Genomic DNA, 25,866 nt, shown 5'->3' with positions numbered 1-25,866 from the left:
ATGAAGCATTTTATTCATAATTTGTAACTGTATGAGCAAATTCAACCTGGTTTCCAAAAAGCTTGTGATGCTGCAAAAAAAAGAAAGAGGGCATAAAAATGTACATAAACAGAAATTCACAAAAATAAATACTCAATTTTTTTTGTCTGTTTTTCTTTTTAAAATATTTGCTTATACAGTAGCATTTATCTATTTGCATTACAAATTCTCCCAATTAACATCTTTTCAGGATAAAAAGTAAACAGGACATTTTCAGCTCCATATTTTTCTGTCCTTTGTACAAACATAAATATTAAAGTTTGATCTCTTACTGCTGGTTTACACAGGCGATGTGTCCGAATAAGTTCTAATATATACTGCAGGTGAATGATGTTCAAATGCTCTAGGATTTAAAACAAATCCCAATTAAGGAGTCAGAAACACTGCTGCCTTTCATAACATGACCTGATTTCAAATGGACTGAGGTAAAACTGACATGTGGTCTGAAATATCAACATTTTAAATCTTTTTTTTTTATTTTTTTAAATTGTGGAGTTCACATCCTCTGAGGGCTAAAGGGGAAAGGAAGTGAGTGGTTTGTTATCAGCAGTTAGGAAGCCTGCATCAGTGATGGTTTGGGGCTGCGTTGCTGCACTAGGTGTGGGAAATTTGCACATCTGTGAAGGCGCCGCTGAGGCTGAACTCTATTACAGGTTTAGGAGCAACATATGCTGGCATCCTGTTAACAGGAAATTTCTTGAATGTGTGAAGCCTGTTTTGTTGTTTCTGTTTTGAAACAGCTTGGAACCTGAACAAACTATTTCTTTAGTGTAACCCTGCTATGTTCGTCTCAGGTCCAGTAGGTCCAGTAGGTTGACTTCACAACAGACACATTCGGGTTTAGCGTATTTATTGTAACAAAAGAGGAAATAGAGTTTGTGGTTAAGATCAGTTCAGCAGCTTCTGCCTCTATACATTAAATAAAATACAATAAATAACCCTAAACAAACTACAAAGCAATGGGTCCCAAGCAGCAGTTGACTCATTGGGAGCCATTGAGTCAACTGGCAGTTAACAGCAGTTAACATTTGTAAAATTAAACATAACTAAAATGGAGAACATTAATGAAACGTAGACAAACGATAGAAAAATTACTCATAAACACTGTATATTATTAAATCAGTATAAAATATATGTTAAAACATAATATTTGTAAAGAAAACACAGAGCTGATCCTAATAAATACCACAGTTACCGACGGCAACAGAAAAAAGGGGGAGGAGCTGCCAGTTACTGGTTACTATGGTAACCACCAACTGCCAAGAGCAGAGAAACAGAACTTAAAACACCAATAAATTCAGACAATACCAATAAATGTCTGAAGAAACAACTTGTTGACTGAACAAAATAAATTCAAAGTTTAAACAAACTAATTTTGACAAACTTCCCATCTATAATATTGCTAAAATGAAACCCTGTTACAATATGCAATATCTTAAGAAATTACTCATACCTCTTGAACTGTCAACAGAAATATTGTCTTAATAAAAATATTTGTAATATCTGCTGGAAGGTTATTAATTTCAAAAGGTACCTTTAGTCTAACAAAAGAAACTCATTGGGGGATATATTCTAATTTATTGAATATTGCTGTATGTGTAACTTTTTATTGATCTGTTCCATAAAATTATAAATCACAAAGGTCTGTGGTAATAGTCTAACATATTGTGGAGATGTTAAAGAGCTCAGTATCGTCTTAGCGTTGCAGAACTGCGATCTAGTTTATTTTAGTGTGCATGGCATTATTCATTCTCTTGGATTCACTTACGGCTATTTTTCAGCTCATTTTAAACAACTTTGTGTCAATTAGGGAGAAAAATCACTCATATAAGCTGGCCAGTGCAGCGAATAAATACTGTAGTATCTTGATGTGTCTTTAACTGTGCTGTTTCTCAATACATGAAGCGTAAAATACAGAATATTGGATAAATATATAAAATATAGAATACTTAATTAAATGTCTTGCAGATCATTTTGTTTCAGTGATTTAAGACAGAAAGACTTCTCAGTCCTCAGGAGGAGTTTTCAGTTCACCTGCCTCGCTGTTACGGCTCACTACCCTTCATCCTCCAGTGTTTCCTCCTCTTCTTCCTCATTTATGGTTTTGCCCCCTAGTCTTGAACTTTGACAGCTCGTCATAACTCTGTCACCCTGTTTTAGCCTGCATGAACCTAATAACCTGAAACTTTTTATGACTGGCAGTTGTTTTCCCTCCTCTTTGTGCAAATAAAGTTGAAGCCAAAATAAGTGCTTTAATGCCAAGTTACCCAATTTCCTCATCGGCCGGTGGTTACCCAAACTGCATGGAGAGAAGCCCTGTTGTTTCTCAACTAAACGGATGATTGTGCTCGAAAAGAAGTGAGCCGTGGTGACCACAGGGAATGAAGGCAGGTTTTCCTACTGGGAGAATGACAGTTGTAGCTGGAGAAGCGGTGAAGGGTTGATAGGAGCTTACCTGGAGGCAACGAAGGAGAGACGAGACACTGGAGGGGGTTTCTGCTTCAAAGAGATAGTTGAGGAGAATCTCAAATATTGACCTTGGAAAACCACCTTTGTGATAATAATTATCTCACTCGTTCCTCTTTTTTTTTCTTCTTCTTTTCTGTGCACATTTTCTCTGTCGGCGTCTCTTGCTCTTGTAATCTTAGCAGCGGCTGATAAAAGTAACTTACCTCTTCTTCTCCTCCTTGGATACACATTAATCCCTATCATTGATTACAAATTTACAAGCTAGCGTTCAACTTATCTCAATAAGACCAGAACATCTGACCTCTTACTTCCCATGCTGAAAGACGTATGTTGTACCGTACGCCAGACATTGCAGAATAGCAGCAGTGAACTATTGGCAATTGATTAGAAACAAATCAAATATATAATTAAAAACATTTGGTCTTTATGAAGGGATGTGCATAATACAGACATGACATCTGCTATGAACATAAAGAAGTCTTCATGAATATTTATGTCTATAGTCATGAAGTGACACTTGGTAAATAAAGACATTAATGACATTTCTATGCAAAGTTGCATTAAAATTTACCATAAAAGTCCATTAAAAGAGTCAACTTTGCATTAAAAGTGTCATTATTTACTGAATGACACGTCATGACAAGTCATAGACATTGATGAAGACTCCTTCATGTTCATGACGGTGGTTATGTCATGTTTATGACAGTGTCATGTCAGTCTTATCCAAACCCCTTCAAATAATGCGTTACCAAACATTTTAAACTTCACTCAATTTTCATTCAATGTGATTCTGCTCTCCTCTTGGACCAGGAGACTTATGAAAATATGACCAAATATGATCACAGTGGAAGCCAAAATAACTCTGATCAACTACCAGTTGTTGTAAAAATATTTATTAGTCACATAACCAGTTTTTTTCCCCCCGTTACTAATATTAGATTATAGAAAATGAGTTTAAATCATTGTTTGTCACTGTGGTCACAAAGTGTCCATATTGGAATTATGAACTCACCTGTGGTGATTACTTTTACAAAAGTATGCCTTTAAGCAGAGAAGTTGTCACTGTCAAATATCCAAGTTAATCTTAATCTTAAGTATTAAATTAAATGAAGGCGTAAATTCAGAACCACCTTGTCAAGAGTTATAACCATGTGTTTAAAGGAGGCGTATTGTTAAAATAGTTTGCCTGGATGGGAACACCACTGGGACTAAGAAAGCCAGGAAGAATTGGAAGTGTGCCAGTGCATTTGTAGGATTAATGAATGAATTAATATAAGTTACAACAACATTTAATTTCACTTTGGGATCAATAAAGTAATTTTGAGTTTGAATTTGAATTGGCTGGTTACCAATATCAAGGAATATTAAGGTTTTTTTCAAAAATAAGACTTTATAACCACAAAAATAATCTCTCAGAATTTCATACGTATATTTAAACACATTTCACTGATGTGTTGCATATATTTCGAGGAGAAAAATGTTTATAAAATGCCACAGAAACAGTCTTTGCTCTCATTGTGACCCTTTGACCTCCAGCAAAAGGTCCTTCTATCCTCCAGCCACCTGGATCACATGTTTATAACAAGGGATGCTCTGGTCAGGATTTTATTTCCTGATGCAAATTTTAGTCATCCAACAATACTTTATGGAAATGAATTTCATGAAAATGCTGTAATACTCAGTAGCTTGCATGTGATGTAAGAAACATGTTGTTTGGCCTACATATTGTGATTGTGACCTACTAAACTCTCTCCCCCCTGATGTTTCAGACGCTGTACTATGTTTTTCTTTTATTTTTTTACCCCATGACAGATATTTTGCTCCAGTTTCTGCTAGACAGTTGTTTCTTTCCAAAGATCTGAGTTGAAACATGCAGCTACAGTCTTCATTAAACCTCTCTCTTGCTAAAGTTCATGGCTTAACATTTTTTCTTTTGCATTTTTACTTTTTTTTTTTGCATTTTTACTATGCAGTTTAAAAATGGCTCAGATATGCTGCTCTTGCTCGACATACTCCTATGGCATTCCAGCAAATCATGTGTGGACAGAACTCAGAAATAAATTCCCAATTACCCCCATGAACATCCATGACATTTATATGATGTCATGGATGGTGGTCTAGATATTGTTTCAACTGCAACTTTAAAACAAAACTAACTGGATGTAGTTTCATTTTTACGACAGAATTCAAATTCGATTCAATTCAAAAATACTTTATTTAGCCCAGGGAAAATTAAATGTTGTTATAACTCATATCATACAATTTTTGTCAGAGTCGTTGATGGCTATGGATTAGAGACCTCCTGTAGAGGTCTGTGTTACAGCGGTTCTGAAGAGGCCTCTGAGTGGAGACACTTAGTGGATTGTTTTGCCTTTTTAAGTCCCTGGCTCTGATAAAGCTACCTTAACAGACGATGGCAGAAGAGGTTACAGTCTCCACAACAGACTTATCAAAGATATGCAACATTTTCCTCAAGTAAAGTCGACTCTGTCTCTTCTTGCCGGCTGCTTTGTTACAACTCCAGTTCATTCTGTTGTCCATGTGACCACGGATGTGTTTATACTCCTCCATCACTCCCACGTCGTTTCCCAAGATGGAAATGCTGTTTACCTAGTTCTGTTTCTCTTGAAATCTACAACCATTTCCTATAGTTTGTTCACATTCAAGTAGGGCTGGTCAATCAATCAATAACGATATATATTGTGACACGTGATCAATATCAATAGATTCAATAGTCTCACTGACCTGGACACCACACAGCATTCTGAGGGATGAAGGCAGAAGAAAGGCTTTCTCACCCAGCTAAGCAAGGTTGGTGTTATCAACTAACTCGCTCACTCTTTGGTTGCCTAGCAACATCTTGTTATGGAACTTCTGGTTACCTAGCGATGACTTGCTGAGTAACTGCAGCAGTGTAAGTTTTTGAGGAGCCTCATAACTGCTTAAAAATAAAACACGGTGTGCAGTGAAAACTGTGGATAAAACAGAGCAGGTCATGTCACCAGTTTGGCAGTATTTAAAATATTTGAAACAAAAACTAAACAATAGTTGTCTATACTGACTGATATGAAACACATCCACCGTGATAAATTTTTCATCCATGTTGTCTTGACCTACATTGAAGATAAGATGATTGTTTCCACACCTTGTCTCTTTATATTCAGCTTCCTGACTACATATGATACGCCCAAAACCGACAGAGTTGATAAACTGAACCAGGCTGAATGTCAAACTGAAAAACTGTCCAAAAAAATCAAATATGCAGTTTAGTGCAAAAATGTCTCATACAAAATGGCTGGCAACATATCCATGGAAACCAGTTATTTTGTTTTTTTAAGTATTCTTGTATTCTTTTGGCTTAATAGTTTTTTTTTCTCTCTCAAGAGCACTTCCAACTCTTAAATGTTGGCTAAGGCTGGAGGCTACTAATCAGATAATTGCTGCTTTCTTGTTAGTGTCAACAGTTTGTTTTGAAGATGGAAAAAACAACAACTTTTCTTTCTGCACTTTCTCCCTTTTTAATTTTTATTCAAGTTTTACTGAGTAAACAAAGATGAAAGGCTAAAATTTCTATTCTTGTCCTCCAGAAGCTGAAAACTCTAGACAGGACAAGTGCTACATTCAGGGGTTTCAGTGTGGCTTTCCACTGCATTTCTAATACTGTAATCAGGGTGTGTATGATAATGGCATATTTTAGAGGCTCACTTTGTCATCACTGCTACTTTAAACCGTTCTTGTTGCGCAGTGTGTTTTTTTTTCTTCAGATGACTCAGTGGTTCTGCTTCCTAACAGCAGCCTCACCATAGTGTGCTGAGTTAAGGCGGAGGAGTACATCTATTCATTTAAATTGGTGCTAATGGCAGACTATTTAAAAGTCAATTAATAGCCAGGGGCCACATGCACGGTGGCAGTTAATGCTGTCACAATGCTGAGTAGTAATTGGATGTGTTGAAGGGTTGTGCCTGTGTGTGCTAGTGTGTGTTCTTCTATGAAAGTGGGTGGCCACCTGCTGCTCTTTCACAGGCTTTCAACAAAAGCTATGTCTGCTGCCCGGTGGATGATATTGGTTGAACAGCGAAGCGTCATGGGGGACAACGTCTGCCCTGTTTAATAGTTTGTGGAAATGCGCCCTTTTGCTCTTGTTAAGGTTTTCTGTTTCCCCCTCAGTCAGTTTTCTCTGCCCTATATTCTCTAAAATCAGATTTCCAATCTGCATGCCTTTTTATTTCCCTTAGTTTGGCACCTCCAGCTTCACTCTGTCCCACTTTTTCATCCTCCTCCTCCGTCCGACGGAGGGGGGAGGAGAACGGGCTAAGATCGATGTCAGGCCTGTGCACAATGAGAGCGGCAGCTGTCTGAATCGGAGTGATCGATCAGCCAGAGAGCGCTTTCCTCGCCAGACTGCTGGGCCTTTGTGGATGGAGATTATTTCTAAATTATTACGCGAGGCAGATGCTTGTCAGAAGACGCTCTTCGTCAAGGTTATACTGCGCCATTGCTGCCCACCTGTCGTCTCGCCTCTCCCTCCTTCTCGCTTTTTATGTGTTTCTGAAGTATCTGACTTGCTAATGTGTTGTGCTGTGTTCTTTTCTGTATATTTAGAAGCCTTTCTATTAGATTTAGTAGAGGTTTTTTCCAAAAATCTATCAAAGGCCCAACAGACAAATAATTAAATATTCACTTGTCTGTTGCCAATTTCAAATCTTCATGGTTTGTGACACTTGGACCTACTGATACTGGTATTAATATATTCATATTTCCCTTTAAGAACCGTAAAGGGACAGTATTCTTTTTATTCATCCTGCCGTGAGTGACCATTAATGATTTCTGTTAGGAACAGATGGTGCTAAATGATTTTAAGTCTGAGTTTACTTGTGCTCCTAATCCTAAAATTAGATGTATAGGTGTGTCTGCTCCAACATTGACTCTTCCAAGGTAACAACTTCCCCCTGATGCAATTTGGCCACAGTAAAATAACAGATGCCATCAAGAGAAAACCAGAACATATTGTGCATATTTATAATTTATATAAATCAGAAGACATGCATTCATTCTCTTACAGCTAAAATGAACAACATGCATTCGATATGACAAAAATACAGAAGTTTTCCTCTTATTCGTTTTGATACCACCTTGTGTAAATTAACTTTTTTTGTTGTTTTTGCAGAGTGTGTGCATTGTTTGTGTTTAGCTTTGTCAAAAAGACTATTTAAAGGGGCAGTACTATGTATTTTCCAGGCACATAGTGTCATTTTATAGTACAATCAAGTATCTGTTATCTTCAGTTGTTTTAAAAATGCTCTACAGAAGAAATATGACTTTGTTTCTTTGTTGGGCCTCTGTTTCTTTAAGAAAGTGACATAGTTTGTAAATTGCATCTCTTCGAATGTTTGGTTTGCTTTTGTTTTGCAAACTATTAGTGATAGATTACGACTGAATGAGGAGGACACAGAGCAGACGGATCATTTGGATTGCCTCCAAAATGACATTTGTATGAAGAAGTGGTAAAATACCTGCCACACAAACCTTGTTTTATCTTTAATTTGCTCATACTTACAGGAAGCTGCAGCAGATTACCAATTGAAATTACATCATTTTGCTGCAGAAGTATAGACCTCAACATAGATCCATGATTATGCTTTGCTAACATAGCTCTTTATGCTGGGGTTGGATTTCTAAATTCAGACTTAAAGCAATGAAGGAAATGATAGAGAGAGAGAGAAGAGCCAGAACTCCTGAGTTATCAGACACTTTAAGTCCACTGGCTGGTGATTAGAGTCTTCCTCATGTGTGCTCACATAGCTACACAGCACACTCTGTTTGTACTTTAATGCTGTGCCACTTAGCGTTATTCCTCTCCAGTTTTAAAAAGAAAAAACCTCCTCAGGGGGAGACAGACAGTTTGCTGTTGGGGAGGAGAAACAGAGACGAGATGGAGCTTGGTTAGAGAGAGAAAAAATGAAGAGAGGAGGATTAGCTGTTCACTCAGGAGGGGGAGATAACATCAGATGTTTAAGAGCCACCAGAACTAATTCTGTGATTTCTTTGACTGGAATAATGAAAGTGGAGAAGTGATACTTTGTGGAGGACTAAAAACTGAAAATCTACTTAACTGTACCAAGCATGTACTGTGTTTTTAATTTTTCCCGCTGTCCAGATTGCTGTACGCTTTCACTGGCTTGGTGTAGTAAATTCGGAAAATATTTGCAGCGCTTCACTTTTCCCACATTTTGTTATGCTACAGCCTTTTTCTAAATTGTAAGAAATTGATCTTGTTCCTCATATTTTTTATGCACAAACAGCCCATTGTGACAATGCGGGAAGAAAAGTTTTGACTGCTTTGGAAATGTATTAAAAATAGGAAACCAAGAAATTATATTGACATAAGTATTCACTCAATACTTTGCTGATCAACAGCTCAGCTCACCTGTGTTTGCTCAGTTTTGCCCATTTGCACAATAACAGTTTATAACATCAAACAAAACTGAAGTATAATGGATCAATCAAACGCCATCTAAACAAACAACCTTTTATTAATATTGTTATTATTATTGCAGAAATTATTCTAAATTATTTTTCAGAGACAGTATCGTTCCAGCGTAAGTAAAAATGGTGTCCACGTCTTTGCAGAGATTATTTAATGTGATTTCCTCCCAATATAAAATGAATACTACAAAATAAATTTTGTCTCACTCTGTAGTTCTAAATTAATATTGAAAAACTTTTCATTTTCTTCCCTTTATTATTGCGGCTTCATCTGCAGGACAACAGCAGCTTGTAGTTGCAACTTTAACTAGTTTAACACAAGAAAAAAACAGCTGGTGATTTGAGGCTTGTGAATTTTGTCACTGGCTGAATTAAAACAACGTTCACCATGCTAGCCTCCAGCTGTGGAAAAGTGCATATAATAAAACACAATGTGATAGAGGATACATCTTAAGCCAGTTTAAAATCTACAACGTGGTTTATTTTGGTAATGAATGTAAAGCAAAGTCATTTCAACTAGCGGCAGCCCTTAAGGTACGACCAGAAACATATGGGTTGCTTTCAAAAGTCTCTGCAGAATCACATAAAATATGTAGTTAAAGCCATCCATATGGTGTGTTAAATCTTGCTAGACTTCACTGCTGATGTTTCTTCTGCATGACACCGACTCTCTGCCCTACTTCTCCCTACCTTCTCTTCTTTCCACGCAGCTCTCTCCCCCTGTGACCCACACCTGCCGTTCTCCTACATCACTGCTCCCACTTTTGGTCCCGCAGCACTCCCATTCCTCCCCTGTCATATCTGTCATGGGCGTTCAGTCGCCGGTGTTGCTCTAGGCTTCAAATTTAATTTGGTTTCAATCTGCTGTAATTGCTTTGAGAGACGGCCGTGTCTGCATGTTTTTCCACTCCTATGTCTGCTGGAATACTCTGTGGGGTGCGTGCGTGGGTGTGTGTTCGTGTGTGTAGGCACATGTGTGTGTAAAATCTTGAACAATTGACCGGCCACACACTGTCAGTGATACACTTTGTCAAACCCCGTTTTCTGTCACCAGGCTCCCTGACGATTTGACAATGGATTTGTCATATTTTTTTCCCTTTGAAGCAGCAAAGACAGAAGGAGAGAGCAAAGTAAGTCTGCAATACATCACAATATTGCTCTTGGAACGCATTGTGACCTTTTAACTGAATAACGACTGCCCTCGCAAGCCATGGGCGCGAACTGCGTTCAGCAATCTATCAGCAATCTCCAAGTAAGAATGAAGCTGATTGAAGTGAAAGGGCAAAAACGGGAGGCAAAAAATAAACTGTTTACCCTTGAACTGCAGACGTTGCTGTGCAGAGGTGAGGGGAAATGACAGGTTTCTAAACTGATGGACGGAGATTATCTTAGTCTGGCTTTGAGGTGGGAATGAGACGAGGAATAAAATCAACTTCCTCCAGTGAATTGCCTATTTTGCTCTGAAATTATTCTGTTCTGACTCCCCATTCAAGTCACTATTTGGTGAAACGGTTACATGAAAGAAATTACAGACTGAAAAAGGGAAGTGGATTCAGTATTTCTAAAAGCTGGCCTTCAGAAATGAAGATTGCAGTGGCTTTTTCCACCTTTATATTCGTTGAAACTGCGATGCAAATGCCAGTGTTTAACTGATTGCATGTTGATTAGTGGGGCCGTTTCTGACCTGATTACAAATGTAGAACACGCATATAAAGTTGAAAACAGATGTATACATACAGTGTGTGCACATTGCGTCGTTCGCTCACTGTCTAAATTAATGTTTGACTAAATGATTTCCATTTTAGATCAGTTAGCATTACCAAAGTAATTTCTGTTTTCAAATTCAAAGGTTTCAATTGCTTTTCCTTTATAAGACATTGAGAAAAACCTGATGATGAATTCACAGCTTTCAAAGTTTCTGATTAATTAACAACATTTTGATTAATCAGTGCTAGGGCCACATATTAGTAATACAACATCATTACTAATATTTTGGTAATGATGTTGTATTATTTTTTTCTTAAAAAATGAAATCTGCATTTTTTTAAGAATTGCCAAGACCACAGTAAGTGTACGGCAATTATTTAAGAACAATGAACTCGGGCTCTCTTCATACGCCTGTATATTTGTTGACACTTGTTGTTTAATGCAACATAAGAAGCTTTATCAGGTAAAGAGGCAGTGAGATGCTAAAATCAGAAACTACAACTAACTTGTTTTAATGCCAGAAATCAGAAGCAACTTATGAGTTAAAATTATTGAGATGTAAATACTAGATTTTTTTTAAGTTGCTGCATAACATTCTCTTTATCCACGTACTATATATAATATGAATCAAAAGCTGAAAGACATCAACAGTTTTTAATTGTTTATTCGTTGCAAGTCATGTTGTTAGAACAAAATTTAGCAATATTATCACATGATGCATGTTTTGATATCGTTCAGCCCTAATCTGAGGCAAAACTTGGGACACGTGTTTAAAGCTAAATGTGAATATAAAACCAAAGCAAGGAAGCTGCTGAAGATGTTCACACAAAATAAATGGCATAGAGAGGTAACAATATTATGTGGAAATATTGAAGCAACATCTAAAGACATCAGCCAGGAAGTTATATGGGTCTTTAAAATGGACAATGACTCACAAAATATTCTTATAAAGTTGATTAAGGACAATAACATAATTGTTTTTTTATTCGATTTCAAAGGGCTTGATATCAGATTCATAAAAATGTATGGGTCGAGGTAAAAAAAATAAAAAATGTTTGTAAGTAAGGAGGCCTGAGCTGCACCAGGTTTGTCATGAGCCAAAATGCCAGATCATAAGAAGCTTTTAGAAAAAAGTTATACCCAAGTCATGCAGTTCGAATAGAATGCTACCAGATACTGAGCCAAGGCAAACTGTGCAAGGAAATTTACCCAAACTCTGAAATACATGTGTTAGTGTGACATGTAGCAATGATTGTCTTTTTGTACAGTTCCTATAAAATGTTTTCAGCTGCATCAGTTTACAGGCGACAGCTTTAAATCTAACTGGGCTGTTCTGTCAGAGCATCCTTGTATTCATCACTCTCACTTCAACCTGCTCCTCCCCCCTCACACTGCTGAGGAAGTGGACAAAACAAGCGTGCAGTCATATGCATCTGTTAGCGGTCATGGGCTCAGTTTCCTTCAAGTGGAATAATATTGTTTTGTTTTATGTGCTTCTCACTCCAGACAGAGCAATTTTGTCCGTCTGAGGCGCGTTGCATACTGCTAGAGTGGGATGAAACTATTGTGCTTGCTCTCATGTAAATGCCACTCTTAAGCATTGCTTCTCTCTCACTCCATTTCTCTGATTTTGTCTCGTTAATTCCTGTTAAAAGGCTGCGCCTGGCCATGACTGTGAATCAAACAATAGAGTGTGAGTCCACCCAACCAGACATTCGTGTCAGTGAGCTGATTCTGCCTGTTTCAGCACACTCATTGCTGCTCATCCTGAGCCCCCTACAGGTCTGCTGCATGCACAGCTCATGCTACCTGTGAGGAGACTGTACTGCTGGTACGGCATACATGCACCCCGACCTTAATACCTGTGTAATTTTACATGGACTTACTTCTGCGATGGAGAAAGATGAAAATGAAGGACTGGTTTGGAAGAATGGTTTCTATGATGAATGACACTGAGTCGCAGTCTGGTTTGATGTACACTGTGAAGAGCTTTATTTCAGATTTCATTTTCTGTTTTTTTTTAAGCTCTGACTTGCCCAAAAGGGTCTGGATGAGCCAGAATTTTGGGTCAAACTGAAACTTTTACTGTCTGTTTTTAATGGAAAATTTATAGTGCAGTAAAGAAACCTTTTGCTAAATTAGAATCCAGTTCAAAGCTTTTATTTTCCGGAAATCCACAAATATTATCTAGTACGTTCCTTGCTTGTATGCTCACGTAATCCGTGTTCATATAGCAAAAGTGACAGACATGGCAGATAGGACTACCATAATCTTGCAAAGTTCACACGCGAACTGTTCATTTTAGCTTAGAACTCGGGTTTTGTAGGTCATTTTAAACTAATAAATAATCAATACAAACTCCATTCAATACAGGTTTCAGGCTGTGATCTGGAAACATGATGAGTCTGTTACCTTTCTCGACTTTTATTGTCCAGTCGGTTGTCCAAGTGCTGCCAGCTTGTTTGACAGTTTCCCTCAGATCAGACTGAGCACATAGTGTCATTGAGAGCAAAAATCTTATTTTGTTCAATTCAGAAGGTTTTAAAATAATAAACCATTATAAGCTGTAAATGTGAATGCAGTTTAAAGGTAATGTTCATTGTTGACTATGTCAACCTTTGGATGTAAATTCTGTGGATTGTTCGGTGAAGTGGTTGCATTGCTTGGTTGTACAACGTGAGGATTCTCATTCTCACTTCCCTTCAAAAGCTTTATTCAGTAGATAAAATGCATTGAAGTGGGCAATTTGGTAACAACATAAAGCCATGTGTTTTTTTTCTTCTGCACGGTAAAATGAAAATCATGATTTTAGCACCATTTTCCTGTGCAAATACATCTCACTTAATGTCATATAACAAAGCATTAAGGCCACAGAAGATCTCATTTTCATCAGCTTGTGCAATTTTGCCAGCTTTTGTCAAGTACAATTGACATTTAAGAAGTAGGTTGATAGATCTGAAGCACGCTCTGTCTTAGACAGTCTAGAGTGATTAGATAAACCCTGTAGTTGGATTCAAACGGTGAAAAGCAGCAGCAAGTCTCCAGTTAAATGTATGCCTACTAACATAAAAACTAGCTTATGAAACTATAGGGAAAGGAAGCAAATAAGACCACTGAGTCTGAGCAAGAGCAAAGAAGTGATGGACAGATTGTGCTGAATGCCAATTAACCAAGGAAAAGTGCTTCACTGATTTAAAATCAGACCCTGGACCCAAATAACTGCTTCCAATATTAGTAAACAACATTTATCTAATAAAAAGCATGGCGTAAGGAACCAAACAAACACACAACACACATATATATATAAAAATATAAAAATCTGCTGACAATGAAGAAATTTAAACTGAAGTACAAATACAGAGAGGTATTTGTAGTTTCATTGTAAATGTACTTTTTTTTTTTTTACTAATTAGCATAAAAGGCAATGTTATATCAATATTGTATTACTAAAGAATGGAAGGTCATTTGAAAGCTGACTTATATACAAAATACCTTTAGATTAATTTAAATGCATGATGCTCTTAGCTTAATGACAGTATTGTTATATATTGCAATGTTGGTCGTGATCAATGAATGTTCTTCACCTCAACTTTATTTGCTCCATTAAAAACTGTGATTTTCAGCGAATTAAATAGCTGTGGGCGTAGAGGGAGGCACAACTATCTGAATGTTTCATTAAAAGAGTGAACAAATAGCTCTTAAAGTATAAACCTTTCATTTATATGTAATATAAATTGATAAAATTGACATGCAAGCATTTCTTATAGCAATTGCAATTTTGCACACACTGATATTGAGGATTAATATTTAATAAATTGTGCAGAGTGGTATTCCACTCTGGTATTCCTTACGGCTTGAGAGTATAATGCCACTTAATTTCATGCATTTATCTGTCAGTGGATCATATGGACAGTTTGTATACACAATGCTCTTTTACTCTCCGTTTTGTCTGAGCATCCACAAGCTATAACAGTTTTGGGTCTTTAGTGTCATAAAGTTGACTTCTAGCATCCCAACATCTACAGAATAAATCCTCAGAAATTGCTTTTGATGGAGATGCATCAGCAGTCAGTATATTGTAATAGCTTATTTGCTTCTTTGACTTGAGCTTCTAACATAATCATAGTTTGATTATACCCTCATCATAAATTTAAAAGGAGAGTGATGAGCACACAACAGCCTCTGATCAAGGTCAATTATTGTCAGTGAAACTCTTAGGATCCATTATAAATGAATATAGCTGCTGCAGAGCTTCACTGTATTGTTCCAAAGTAAAGACATCTGCCTTTTTTGTCTCAGTGATCTTCACAGAGGCTTCAGAACAATGCTGGCAGGCTGCTGTTGGAATATGGTGCTTCTCTGGGTCTTCGCTGAGCGTATAAAAGCTGCTGTTTGATTTGTGAAAAGCTGGTGACTAGCTGCTGCTGCTGTGGGTAGGTGAGAGCTTGCTCCAGATCCAGTCTCTTTAGAAACAGCAAAAGTGGAGTGAGAAACGACTGGAGAACGGCTAAAGAAACTGTTCACATTTCCGTTGTGGTGGGGGAAGATTATGGGATAGAAACAAAGGCAGGGATTATCTGAGCAAATGCTACAATAGTGATACACGCACGGCGCCTGCAAACGGGCCTGCCTCAGGGTGCTCTGGATCTCAGAACAAAGACGTGCCTTCCCACCCATCCACGAACATCCGCTGTTACAGTTTGCTAATAAGGACTACAATACCCATCTGCCAGTCGTCACTCGACCAGGGACCTGGAATTATGGGTCATTATTTTGCCATTACGGACATGTACATTGTGTGGTGACACTGAAGAGGAGCATCTATTAAAGAAATATCCACTATGGAGGGCTGGACAGTAAATCAATAAATCTCGCTACAGATACTTGATTAATATCAAAAGATAATATTCAATAATAAATATATTTACCCTTTTCAACTACGTCATTAAATCATTCGAGGCGCCATGATGGATGTCGAAAGTGAGGGATGGGAGGATTGAACAGAGCGACTGAAATTGTTTTTGCCAGTTCGTTCATGGCTTCTACTTGTTCCAGTCGAGTTTATTAGTCTGTGAATGTAACAAACCTGGTTGTGGCTCACAGACGGCGGTATTTATAAAAGTTTGAAACGACTAGCTTAGAAACCGGCCCGTTCTTCATCCCTCCTGAGATTTTGATCAAATTACTGACTTTGCCTGAATTCACACCACATAATTTATGTCAACATGTCATAAACAGCATTACTCCTTTACACCGGAGCAACATTAAATACGTTCAAAAGACGAGATGCTAACCAGTTCTTTCCATACATGCTAGGCTGCATGACGGTGTGGCATTGTCTCCATGGTTACTAACAGTTAGACTCGTACCTTTTCCATAATGCAATATTTGATGTCTTTCTAATAATGCTTACTTATACAGGTTATGAAAGTTAGTCTTCTAGATTTTTTTGCCGGGGCCGTTCACACTGCCAGTAAATGCGACCTGTATGCGTTCTGCAGTGTAACCGGGCAAACGACCTGAAAGTGTCCCCTGGACGTTAGGTCGCATTTGAATCGGATACGTATCGGATATGGGTCAGATTCGAAAAAGAATCCGACCAGAGCTGTTCAGACTGTCATGAAAAGATCGGATACAGGTCGCATTACGTCAAAAAAATCGGAATTGAGTCACTTCAGGCTGCAGTGTGAACGCACCCTGAGAGAAGCAAGGTTTGTGGTTTCAACTCACTCACTCTTTGGTTACCTAGCAACTCACTCATTCTATGGTTACCTAGCAACAACTTGTTGAGTAGCAGCAGCAGTTTAAGGTTTTGCCTTATAAAAAACAACAGCAGAGTGGAAACTGGATGAAATAGGAAACGTCACACCACCACTTTGGTGGCAGTGTATCACGTGTTTAAAAGAAAAAACTTTAATTATCTACATTTCAACTGATATGAAACACATGCTGGGATAGGTTTTTCAGCTGTACCCTTCAGCCCGACCACCACACACCAATTTGTTTGTATTTGGTGCAATGGGATCATTTAATAATAGGACAAGCAACACAAACGGGTCCATTTCAACTTCCCAAGCCTCTTCCCAACTCTGCAATTTGTTCCCGACAAGCCCGGCTCTCTGTGAAGTCAGTTAAACTGTTTTGAAGTTGAAGTTGTAACTATGTTGCTGGAATTAATAAGGCATTAAAGGAAAAGAGGGTGTGGGGGGAAGTTTGAGGGCAACAAACTGAGACAGATGGAGAGAAATGGAGTACGGGGTATGATGGCAGGATAAAAAAAAGACGGGCGAAGAGGGGAGATAAAAAAGAACGGTGGAGGAGGAGGAGGCGGGGAAACGGGGGGAATGGTGACGACGAGGAGCTGCCAGGCGAAGTGAGAGTGAGTTTGTCTGTGATGTTTTAAAATTCTGGAGTGGAAAGTCCCTCCATCTGTTATTGTGGGGCCGGTTCTGACTCAGTGATTTCTATGATTGGCCTTAATCCCGGCCGAGTGGAGAAGACAGAATGAAGAGCTTAAAGCCGACTGCTCTCACTCTGACAGGCTCCACTGGCTGCTGCTGCTCACGTCCTCCGTCTGCTGCCCCCCAATGGACAACCGCTGCATGGCATCGCATTCCTCTGAACTACTCTTTCAGCTCATGACAGAAAACTAATTTATGAAATAATCAGCGTCAAATTAAATTTTCAATTAAGTATTAAATCTCTTTGCATTTTGAGCTGTAATGAAAAATCTTTGATCATCCCTAAGAGATGTTTTTAAATAATCTGGTAAGTATGGCTCTTTTTGATCATGTGAGTATAAAAAGATTTTTTTTAAATCGTATCAGATCTTTATTTTTTCTGTAATGTGGCATGGATTTCTTGTGCTGTGTTAAGGGATCGTTTTCAATGAGCTCTGGAACTTGCTGTTGTGATTGTGATTCTTCATTGTACCAGAGGTCTTTCCTTGCTGCCTTAGTCGCTCTGAGAAGGTTAAGTGACCCCGGCAGAGTCATTTCACAGTCTTTTTGGTCCCCAAGGTGACTCGAGTGCTCTGAGAGACTAGGCAAAGGGGGTTAATTTGACACATGTTGAGTACCTTATTCAAAGCCGCAATCACATGTGCAGTCCATGTTGCGTCTTTCTCGAGTGCCCTCTCGCTCAAACACCCACACTGTGGGGCCGTTTTGAAGAGTCCCTGCGGCTCACACGGACGACAGTGCGGTGCGTCGAGTGCCCTTTAAGTTAATGCTCAGTGAAGGGGCCGAACGGGCTGCAGCAATCACAGAAGGCGGACCGGTGTCGAGTCGGGCTCACCACAGCGTGATGCCGGTCGTCCCTGTTGTGCTGTCATTCCCTGAGAAACAACATGACTCTGAGTGATTAAACCGCTCCCCTCCGGAACGGAGCAAACTCAGCTGTTATGAATATTAAAGATCCCGATCGTCCCCTGCTGAGCTTTCCGTTATTCTGATTATTTCCTCCGCGCTGTCTTGCTCTGTGAATTAACTGTGGGCGACCACAACTTCTTCAGCAGTGGAGTTTCTCAACAGCTTGTTGTACTTTGGCCATTTAAGTGGTTTGTTGAAACAGTGTTTGCATAAAGACTTGAATCATTCACTTTTGTTGCTCTTATCCTGCCTAATTTGAGGAGATTGTTCAAAATTTCAACACTAATGTATAGTTAGAAAGAGGCTGTTTGAAGCTATCCTGCCACAGAGTTATATGAATATCAATGTGCTGGATCAACCTGTGCTGACAATTACTGTTTGTAGCCAAAAACATTTCCAAATTCATTCATAAAAAGCTTTGCCAGTATTTGAATCTCAATAAATCCTGGTTGAATCGCAGTGTGAATCGCTGCCCTGTTGGTAAACAGTGATCAGAGATCACCTGGTTGTGGATGGAGCATCACAAATACAAATTAATGCAAATAAACCTATAATGGATTTGTTTGGTTATATTAATCACATTCCTGGTCAATACGATGGGTTGCTGAAAAGTTATTGAATAGTTGGAATCAGCTGGGCTTCCTTAAAGCTGCAGGATGAAACTCTTACAGTAATGTTTTTTTTCTCCCATATTTGTTAAAAGTATCCTGAAAAGGTCAGGCTTCTCCACCTTCTCCTTGACCTACTAATTCTGTCTGAAGAAATGCACCGCTGCCCGTCAAAACCAGCCAATCAGAGCCAGGAAGAGCATGCTAGCGCTAAATGCGCTAATGCCGGAGAAAGAAGTTACTGTTGCATGAAAGCCGTTTATCGGCTGTCATGATGGCCATGCTAACTAGCATTAGCATCTATGGCAGATTGTGTTGTAGTGAACCAGCTGTAGCACATCAGACAGCAAGAGGAAGGGGTGAACACGAGGGTGATTGACAGCGCTAGCACCCTCCTCCTGTCTCTGATTGGTTGCTTTTGACTGAGTGGTGCATTTTGTAGTTTGCACTGGGAGCACTGGGAGACAGCTGGTCTTTCTTATACTGTCACAGCATAATGATAATTAAAAAAATATATGTGAAAAATGTAATATGTTTTTATAAAACCATCTTAGAAGCTTGATGCAAGTTACTCATATTTAGGTCATTTTATTGAAAATATCAAATATAACAACAGCTAAGGTTTGAAATAGGACTTCAGCTCCTATTAAAGCAGGAGAGAGGGGGGTTAATTTTTCCAACAGGTCACCATAGTTACTGTGATTGTTGATTATCACCTTGCTATTAAAAGAGCCAAATTATTCCCTACATATATTTGATAATGATTCTTAAATATGATTGTTGTTGGCGGCTAGGGACAGAAGTCATGGCAGCTCAACAATAACTTTTAAATTACCATGCTGACTTTATGTTGTTTTACACTAATTATACTTAGGGGGGAAAAAGTTGACAAAAAATTAAAATTAAAATTCTTTACTTTAATTAATTGTAAAAAAAAAAAGCCTTTTGGTTAACTTTGGTGTGTGTGCAACACTTACTGTTAAAGTCACTGTTGAATAAACCTGCTCTGTTCTTTAATCTCTGCGAAGAACAGTGTCTTCTTCATGAACTTTTGATTTTACTAAGTAAATACTGAAGAATATGACTTAACCTTTTTAGCACATTGGGCACTGATCAGTGTCAGGTGGGACTCCATCCAGCTGAATGTCACATTGACGCCAGGAAACAACTTTCAATAAATACTGCATCTCTGTATTACTGTGCACACTTTTTCTGTGGACTGCAGCCTTTACTCTAAAATTAGCCTGTGTTCTTTAGTTTGGTATCTAATGTAGCTACCAAACAGAATAAAAACAACTATTTACCTTCAAGATTAAACCTGTGTTTTCTGATTTCTTTAATTATTTAACATGCTTTACATGCTGAAGTTCAAATTCTCAAGTGATACTTGATAACTAAAAATCTGCTAGAGATTTGGGTGTTTTACGGACCAGGGACTGTTGAAAACCAGGTCTGTATTAGGACTGAAACAATTAATGGGATTGAATTAATCTAGATTAATCAATTGTTGAAATAATCCTCAAATAATTTAGTCATCAAATAATTATCTGGAGTATACAAACTTTAAAACATGCCATTTACTGAAATAACATCACCCTGAGATCTGATGTTAAGCCAAAATTATACAAAAAGTTTTTCAGTTTAGATGACAAACCTCCTTTGTCTGTAAGCATTTTCTACCCAAAACGTCCTGCAAGGCATAGCTTTGGTATTACCTGGTTCAAATGTAAAAATATCTTCTGACCTTTTGACAGTCAATTATTAATTGGTTAATCAAAAACTAATCAGCACATTAGAGCTACGCTGTATGAAGACAAACAGAAAGGCTGAGCTTTTCGCATGTTGATGTCAGAAGTATTTTTTCCAGCCACAGAAGCATCCTTCTACAAATTATCGAGTGAACACTAAAGGAAGCCTGCTATTGCATTTTAAGCAATGCAATTTTTATTTTACTTACAAAATGAGTTGAATTACTTTTTTATTTATGTTTTCTTATGTGTTTGTAATATTGCATGAAATACACTTAAGTGGTTACATGGAAAATCTGCAGAATGTGCCTTTTTTTTCCAAGATTACTCAATTAATCATCAGAATAATCGTTAGAATACTTGATAACTAAAATAATTATTAGTTGCAGCCATAGTCTGCATTAGATTAAATCTTGGTAAATAGCAGATGATCATCCCTTCATGTCCTTTAGTCCTTTTTGTTAAATATATTAGCTACTTAATGCTATACTGTTTATCATCTGTCAATAGTTTTTTATTTCTTCTTCTTCTGTTGTCCTCCATCTGTCCACACTGTCATATTTTTTAAGGAGATGCTTCGAAGCTGCTGTGGTTGTGCATAAGTAAAATTAAAAGCAGGCCTGCCTTTAGGACCTCCAGAGACTTCCACACTACTGATAAAATCATCTTTAAAACAATGTCTAGCTTTTTGCCTCAGAAGTGGTTTTAAACATGTGCACAGCGCTGTATATGTCAGATTCCTCCGTGTTTAAATGCCCACGCTTCAAGTTTAGCTATCCATCACAGAACTCTGTTTGGCTCTTGACCTTGACTGTTGGCTGGTTGACAAATAACCAACAACATGATGCATTTTGCAGTATATGTTGGTGCTGTTGACGCTTGTGGTGTGGTTGTGCCTGTGCTCTGCTGTGTTATTTTCTGTGTTGTGTGGGCCAGTACAGAGCTTATCTGGGCTGTTCTGTGCTGATCTCACTATGTTCATCCGGCGCTCTAAGCTGCTTGGGCTCCAGCCACCAGCATAGATGATATATCCCTGCCCCCCTCCTTCCCACATCTCTCACTGTGATTCATTGGCTGTTTGTCTTGCCAATCCATCTGGGCTAACACAGAAGCGCGAACGCCACGCTAAGACACATGGCAATTTTGTAGCAGGGGGGTCTGCGTTAACCTGCTCTGGAAGAGAGCGGTTCTTTGAGAAATGGTTGTCCACCAGGAGGGGGGAGTGGTTGGAGGAATGCTTGGGGAGAAACAGCTGGAGGAACATAGAGTAGATAGAAATATGAGAAAATGAAAATTCACAAAGAACAAAGTACAGTTCTGCAGAGAGATTAAATCTCCCAAAAAAGACTGAGCTAAAGGGATGAAAGAGCTGCCAGATTAAAGATAACATGTGATTAATATCAACCAATGCAAAAGACAGTATATTAAAAAACATCCAAGTCACATATATATACTGTTACGACGAAATGAAATCAGATGTCCCTGGAGATTATTGTGTGGCTGTTTTTTTTAAATCCCAAACTGATTCCTGTAATGTTTATAGTTTTACCAAGAGATTACCAGTGTGATTCCACTGCTGCAAAACTGATCCTGTTTAATGAAAAACCGCTGAATTGTTCTTTCTAAAGCTGAATAACTGTTTGTTGGTGATATTTTGGATTATGAAGAGATGCTCGTCAACCACAGAAACAGCCGATCATGTGGCAGCAACTCAATGAATTTACTTAAGTGACTTCCTTAAGTTCAAACTGAGTATCAGAAGGAGATTTCAGTGGGACTTATTATTCAAAATCCACATTTTGCTTTTTTCTGTATTTCCATTTGGGTCTCAATTGCTTTCATAGCTAAAGTGCTTAAAAACTCACTTTTTTTTTTTTTTTGGTATCTGAAAATAAACTGTTTCAAAAACCTCCCTGTTGTTAAGTCACTTTCCACGGGCATCACATCGTTACCTAGCAACCCCAGCCATTTCCAGGAGCATTGCCTAGCAACCCAAGCAGAGCTCCAGCACATTTGGTCAGCTGGTTTTACTGCTGTATGTGCTGTACAATGGCTGCTGGAATAGACACGTGTTTTGTTGTTGACTTACTATTCAGAAACCACTTGCTGCGTACTTGTTGCTTGTGCAGGTGCATATGGCTCTGCTTTTCAAAGATGCACAGTTTCAAAGATGAATATATGCAGTTTTGCAGCTGCATATATTATGCAGCTGCAAAACAGATGCATAATATATAATTATGCATCTGTTTTGCAGCCTTTTTCTCATGAGTGTAGATGTTGAATCGGGGGCGTGGCCAGCAGCAGCTCATTTGGATTTAAAGTGAATTACGCCCTAAGACCAGCTCATTCTGCAAGGAGCTAAAAATTGGCAGAACTTACCAAACTGAAGTCTCATAATCTAAGAACATGTTTTGTATAGATCATTGACCTAACCTGAACAAGGAAGCACTACAGGCTAGCTCTGAGTAACTTTGAACATGTCGCTGTTGTTGGTGGATGATGTGCTGAATGTTTCAGAAACTGTGAATCTCCCTTGTTGAATCTCCCTCAAACCAGAATGAGTATCCTGGTTTGATTTGATAGAAAGTCAAGAGCAGCTCAAATAATAACCTCTTGTTACAACCAGTGTATGTAAAATATCCATACAAAATGTACCACACTTCTGACCTTGAAGCAGATGGGCAACAGCAGCAGAAGGGAACACCGAATCCCACTCGTGTCAGCTAAGAATAGTAAAGTAAGAATAAAATTTGCATAGGTTGACCAAAATTAGACAGGAAAAGACTGGAAAGCGTTTCCTGATCCAGTGAGTCTCAATTCTAGCTGTGCCATTCAGAACATGAGGTAAAATGAAAGTATAGCTCCATTCTGCCTTGGTGATGTGTTTCTTTTCTAAAACTCCCAAAATATACTTCTGGATTTTATAGAAAGCCTTCCCAGAGGAGCATTTGGGTGGGCTGACATCATGTTAATGTAGCCTTTAAAAATAACAAACTAATTTCTAATAAGTCATTTGCATCCAGTCTTTGTATCTTCGCCCTCTTTCTACGTGCTTTTCCAGACTGACTTTGAAAGTAGCACCTACTTTCAAAGTTTTGGTGGACTGGCTCCATCTTTCTTATCCAGTCTAATAAACATAAGAAGACTGCTGCCAACCCGCCAGTTTCTCTGCATTGCAGATCAAACATAAAGGTGATTAGGCTTTTTCACTGGCTGCCCCAAATTTATAGGACGGTTTACCCCAGTTAACAGACGGTTGAGATTTTAAATCTCCTTACTTTGGCTTTCGTCTCAAGCTTATGTTTGTGCTGTGTTGGCACTTTATTTTGTTGTTTATTTTCCTATCAAATGTTCTCCATCATCGGTTCATTTTAAAATTATTTTTAGCTATTTTTTAAAATAAAAATATGCAACCAAGGGATTAAAATCAGTGCAAATTCCTCTTCATATTGCACTTTTATATGTACTAAAACATACAGTGCTGACGCTTTAAGTCAGCATAGTATGTTTGCTTCATGATAGGAGCTTTACGTTCTTATCCCGGGGAAATTGTTTACATTATATGACGAGGCTTTGTTGGAACCGCTAAGAAGAGGTGGGCAGGAAATAAGATAGCTTCTGTTATAGTGAGAGTTTATATTTTGAGTGTTTTTTGTAGATAAAACGTCTCTCTCGATAGGCGACGGGAATCTTTGTGGCCCGACCTCGGATGAATGAGCTCTAACTGTAACAGGGGGTCTAAATAGGGTGAGTAATTTCAGAGCCCTGGGGATTTGTGGCCAATCACGCCATTCTGGGACAAAAATAATTTCACCATCGCCCCCTAGAGGCCTGTGGAAACCTAGATACAGGCACAAGATGGAAGTGAGGGAGAAGAGGAGGAAGGATGGGACGTTTCGAAGGCTGAGATGTATTTGCTACTTGGATTACTTCCCAGTCGAGAGCGGAGGGTTCTTCAAGGTCATCCAAAAAGCGCTGTAGATCCGGATACATTATGACAGAACATTTTGCAACAACATAACTTTGCAGGGGTACTTTATGGTAATTTAGGATAAAACATTCACAGACACATTAGATTGAAGTGAGGACTGAAATGTCTGCGGAAAAAGTTTGGATTCTGTAAAAGCAAACCTGTATTCAGTACGTTTCACATTGTTGTTTCTTTTCCTGGTAGAGCCTGTCAGACTTCATCTTAAACTGTGCTAGCATTTTAAAAAGTTTATGATGCCATTTCCAAAGGCATATGCAAGGAAAAATGACCCACAGCATCACATATCTTTCACCATGCTCCACATGGGCTTGAGGTTCTTTTCCACATGTTCATCATTTGCAATTACAAGAAGAGTAAATGGTACTTAAAAGCTGAAGTTATTCATTTAATCTAAGCTCAGATCTGCCTAAATACCCAGCAGTTGTGAAGGTAGGACAGAAAACCCTTTTTCCTGCATGCCTCCATATCATTAGGTTGGTGTTATTGACATCATCTAATGGTCGACTAAATTACCTGGAAATGTCACTCTGTGCTGCAGTTCTTTACCAGCGAGTGTTGGAGAGTTTTGCACATCAGCTGCCATCCTCCTCATCCTCATCCAGCTTTGTTTATCACATTAAACTATTTAATTATTGCTCTGCAGTGATTAGGTGTTCCTGACTTGTGAAGATCATCACAGCTCCTTTCTTTGAATGCCATGTTTTCTCATAATTCCCATTTTGAAGAGAGGCTAAGAAAAGTGCTTTTGTATCACATCATGTTTATATGCCAGGATAACATGAAGCTCTTTCTTGGTACAAGTTTGTAAACACACAAATATGAAATGAATTTTCCCTCAACTACTTTACTCGTTTCCTTCTGTGTTATAACTTATTGCTATAGTGTTATGATTAAAAAAACACAGCAAAAGTATTTGAACATTTTATCTCAATATGGCCTGATAACAGAGGTTTGCAGAACTAAGGCATTGAAGCATTGTTTGGCACCGTTTTAACTGGATTACTACTTCTAGAAAAATGTAGCCTACACCGTTTATAGCATTATAGCAAAGGCTATACAATAATAATTTAAATTTCGTATTCTTTCATACATTTGCATTTACAAATGAAATTTTTTGTTACAAATCACAGTGTTTGTGCTAGTAAGCATGAAAGCAAGTCTTTAATAGTTTGTGTTATCCACAGTTAGAAACAAAATGAAATTAATTGCATGGAGCAAAACTGTAAATGTCACATACAGGATAAAAATAAACAATTGTAATGCGGCTAAAATAATGTGATGACTTCAAAAAGGTTCTCCTGGATCATTATTGCTCGTTGGTCCCCAATCCTGTCTCTAAATCCATATCCTGCAGATTTGTGATTTTTGTGTGTGTTTTCTTCCAGAAACTGGTCCGAGAGGCGGAGCAGCTGCAGAAGGAGCATGTGTGGAAAGACGGCGTGACGGTA

The 25,866-nt window shown here is 38.4% G+C and overlaps 1 protein-coding gene across 1 annotated transcript in view; it reads left to right on the top strand.

Moving 5' to 3' along the window:
- The window catches only part of cacna2d2a (calcium voltage-gated channel auxiliary subunit alpha2delta 2a), a 211,460-nt gene that overhangs the window by 82,007 nt on the left and 103,587 nt on the right, over positions 1 to 25,866 (top strand). Inside the window, exon 4 of the mRNA XM_088005686.1 lies at positions 25,804 to 25,863. Coding sequence (XP_087861812.1) covers positions 25,804 to 25,863 — 60 coding nt within the window. The remainder of the gene's footprint in view (positions 1 to 25,803; positions 25,864 to 25,866) is intronic.

The sequence above is a fragment of the Poecilia mexicana genome, unplaced genomic scaffold (genome assembly GCF_051168715.1).
Source record: "Poecilia mexicana isolate PSO_F unplaced genomic scaffold, ASM5116871v1 scaffold_5, whole genome shotgun sequence".
Lineage (NCBI taxonomy): Eukaryota > Metazoa > Chordata > Actinopteri > Cyprinodontiformes > Poeciliidae > Poecilia > Poecilia mexicana.
The sequence above is the reverse complement of the archived record's forward strand: the minus strand, read 5'-3'. Positions and strand labels throughout refer to the sequence as shown.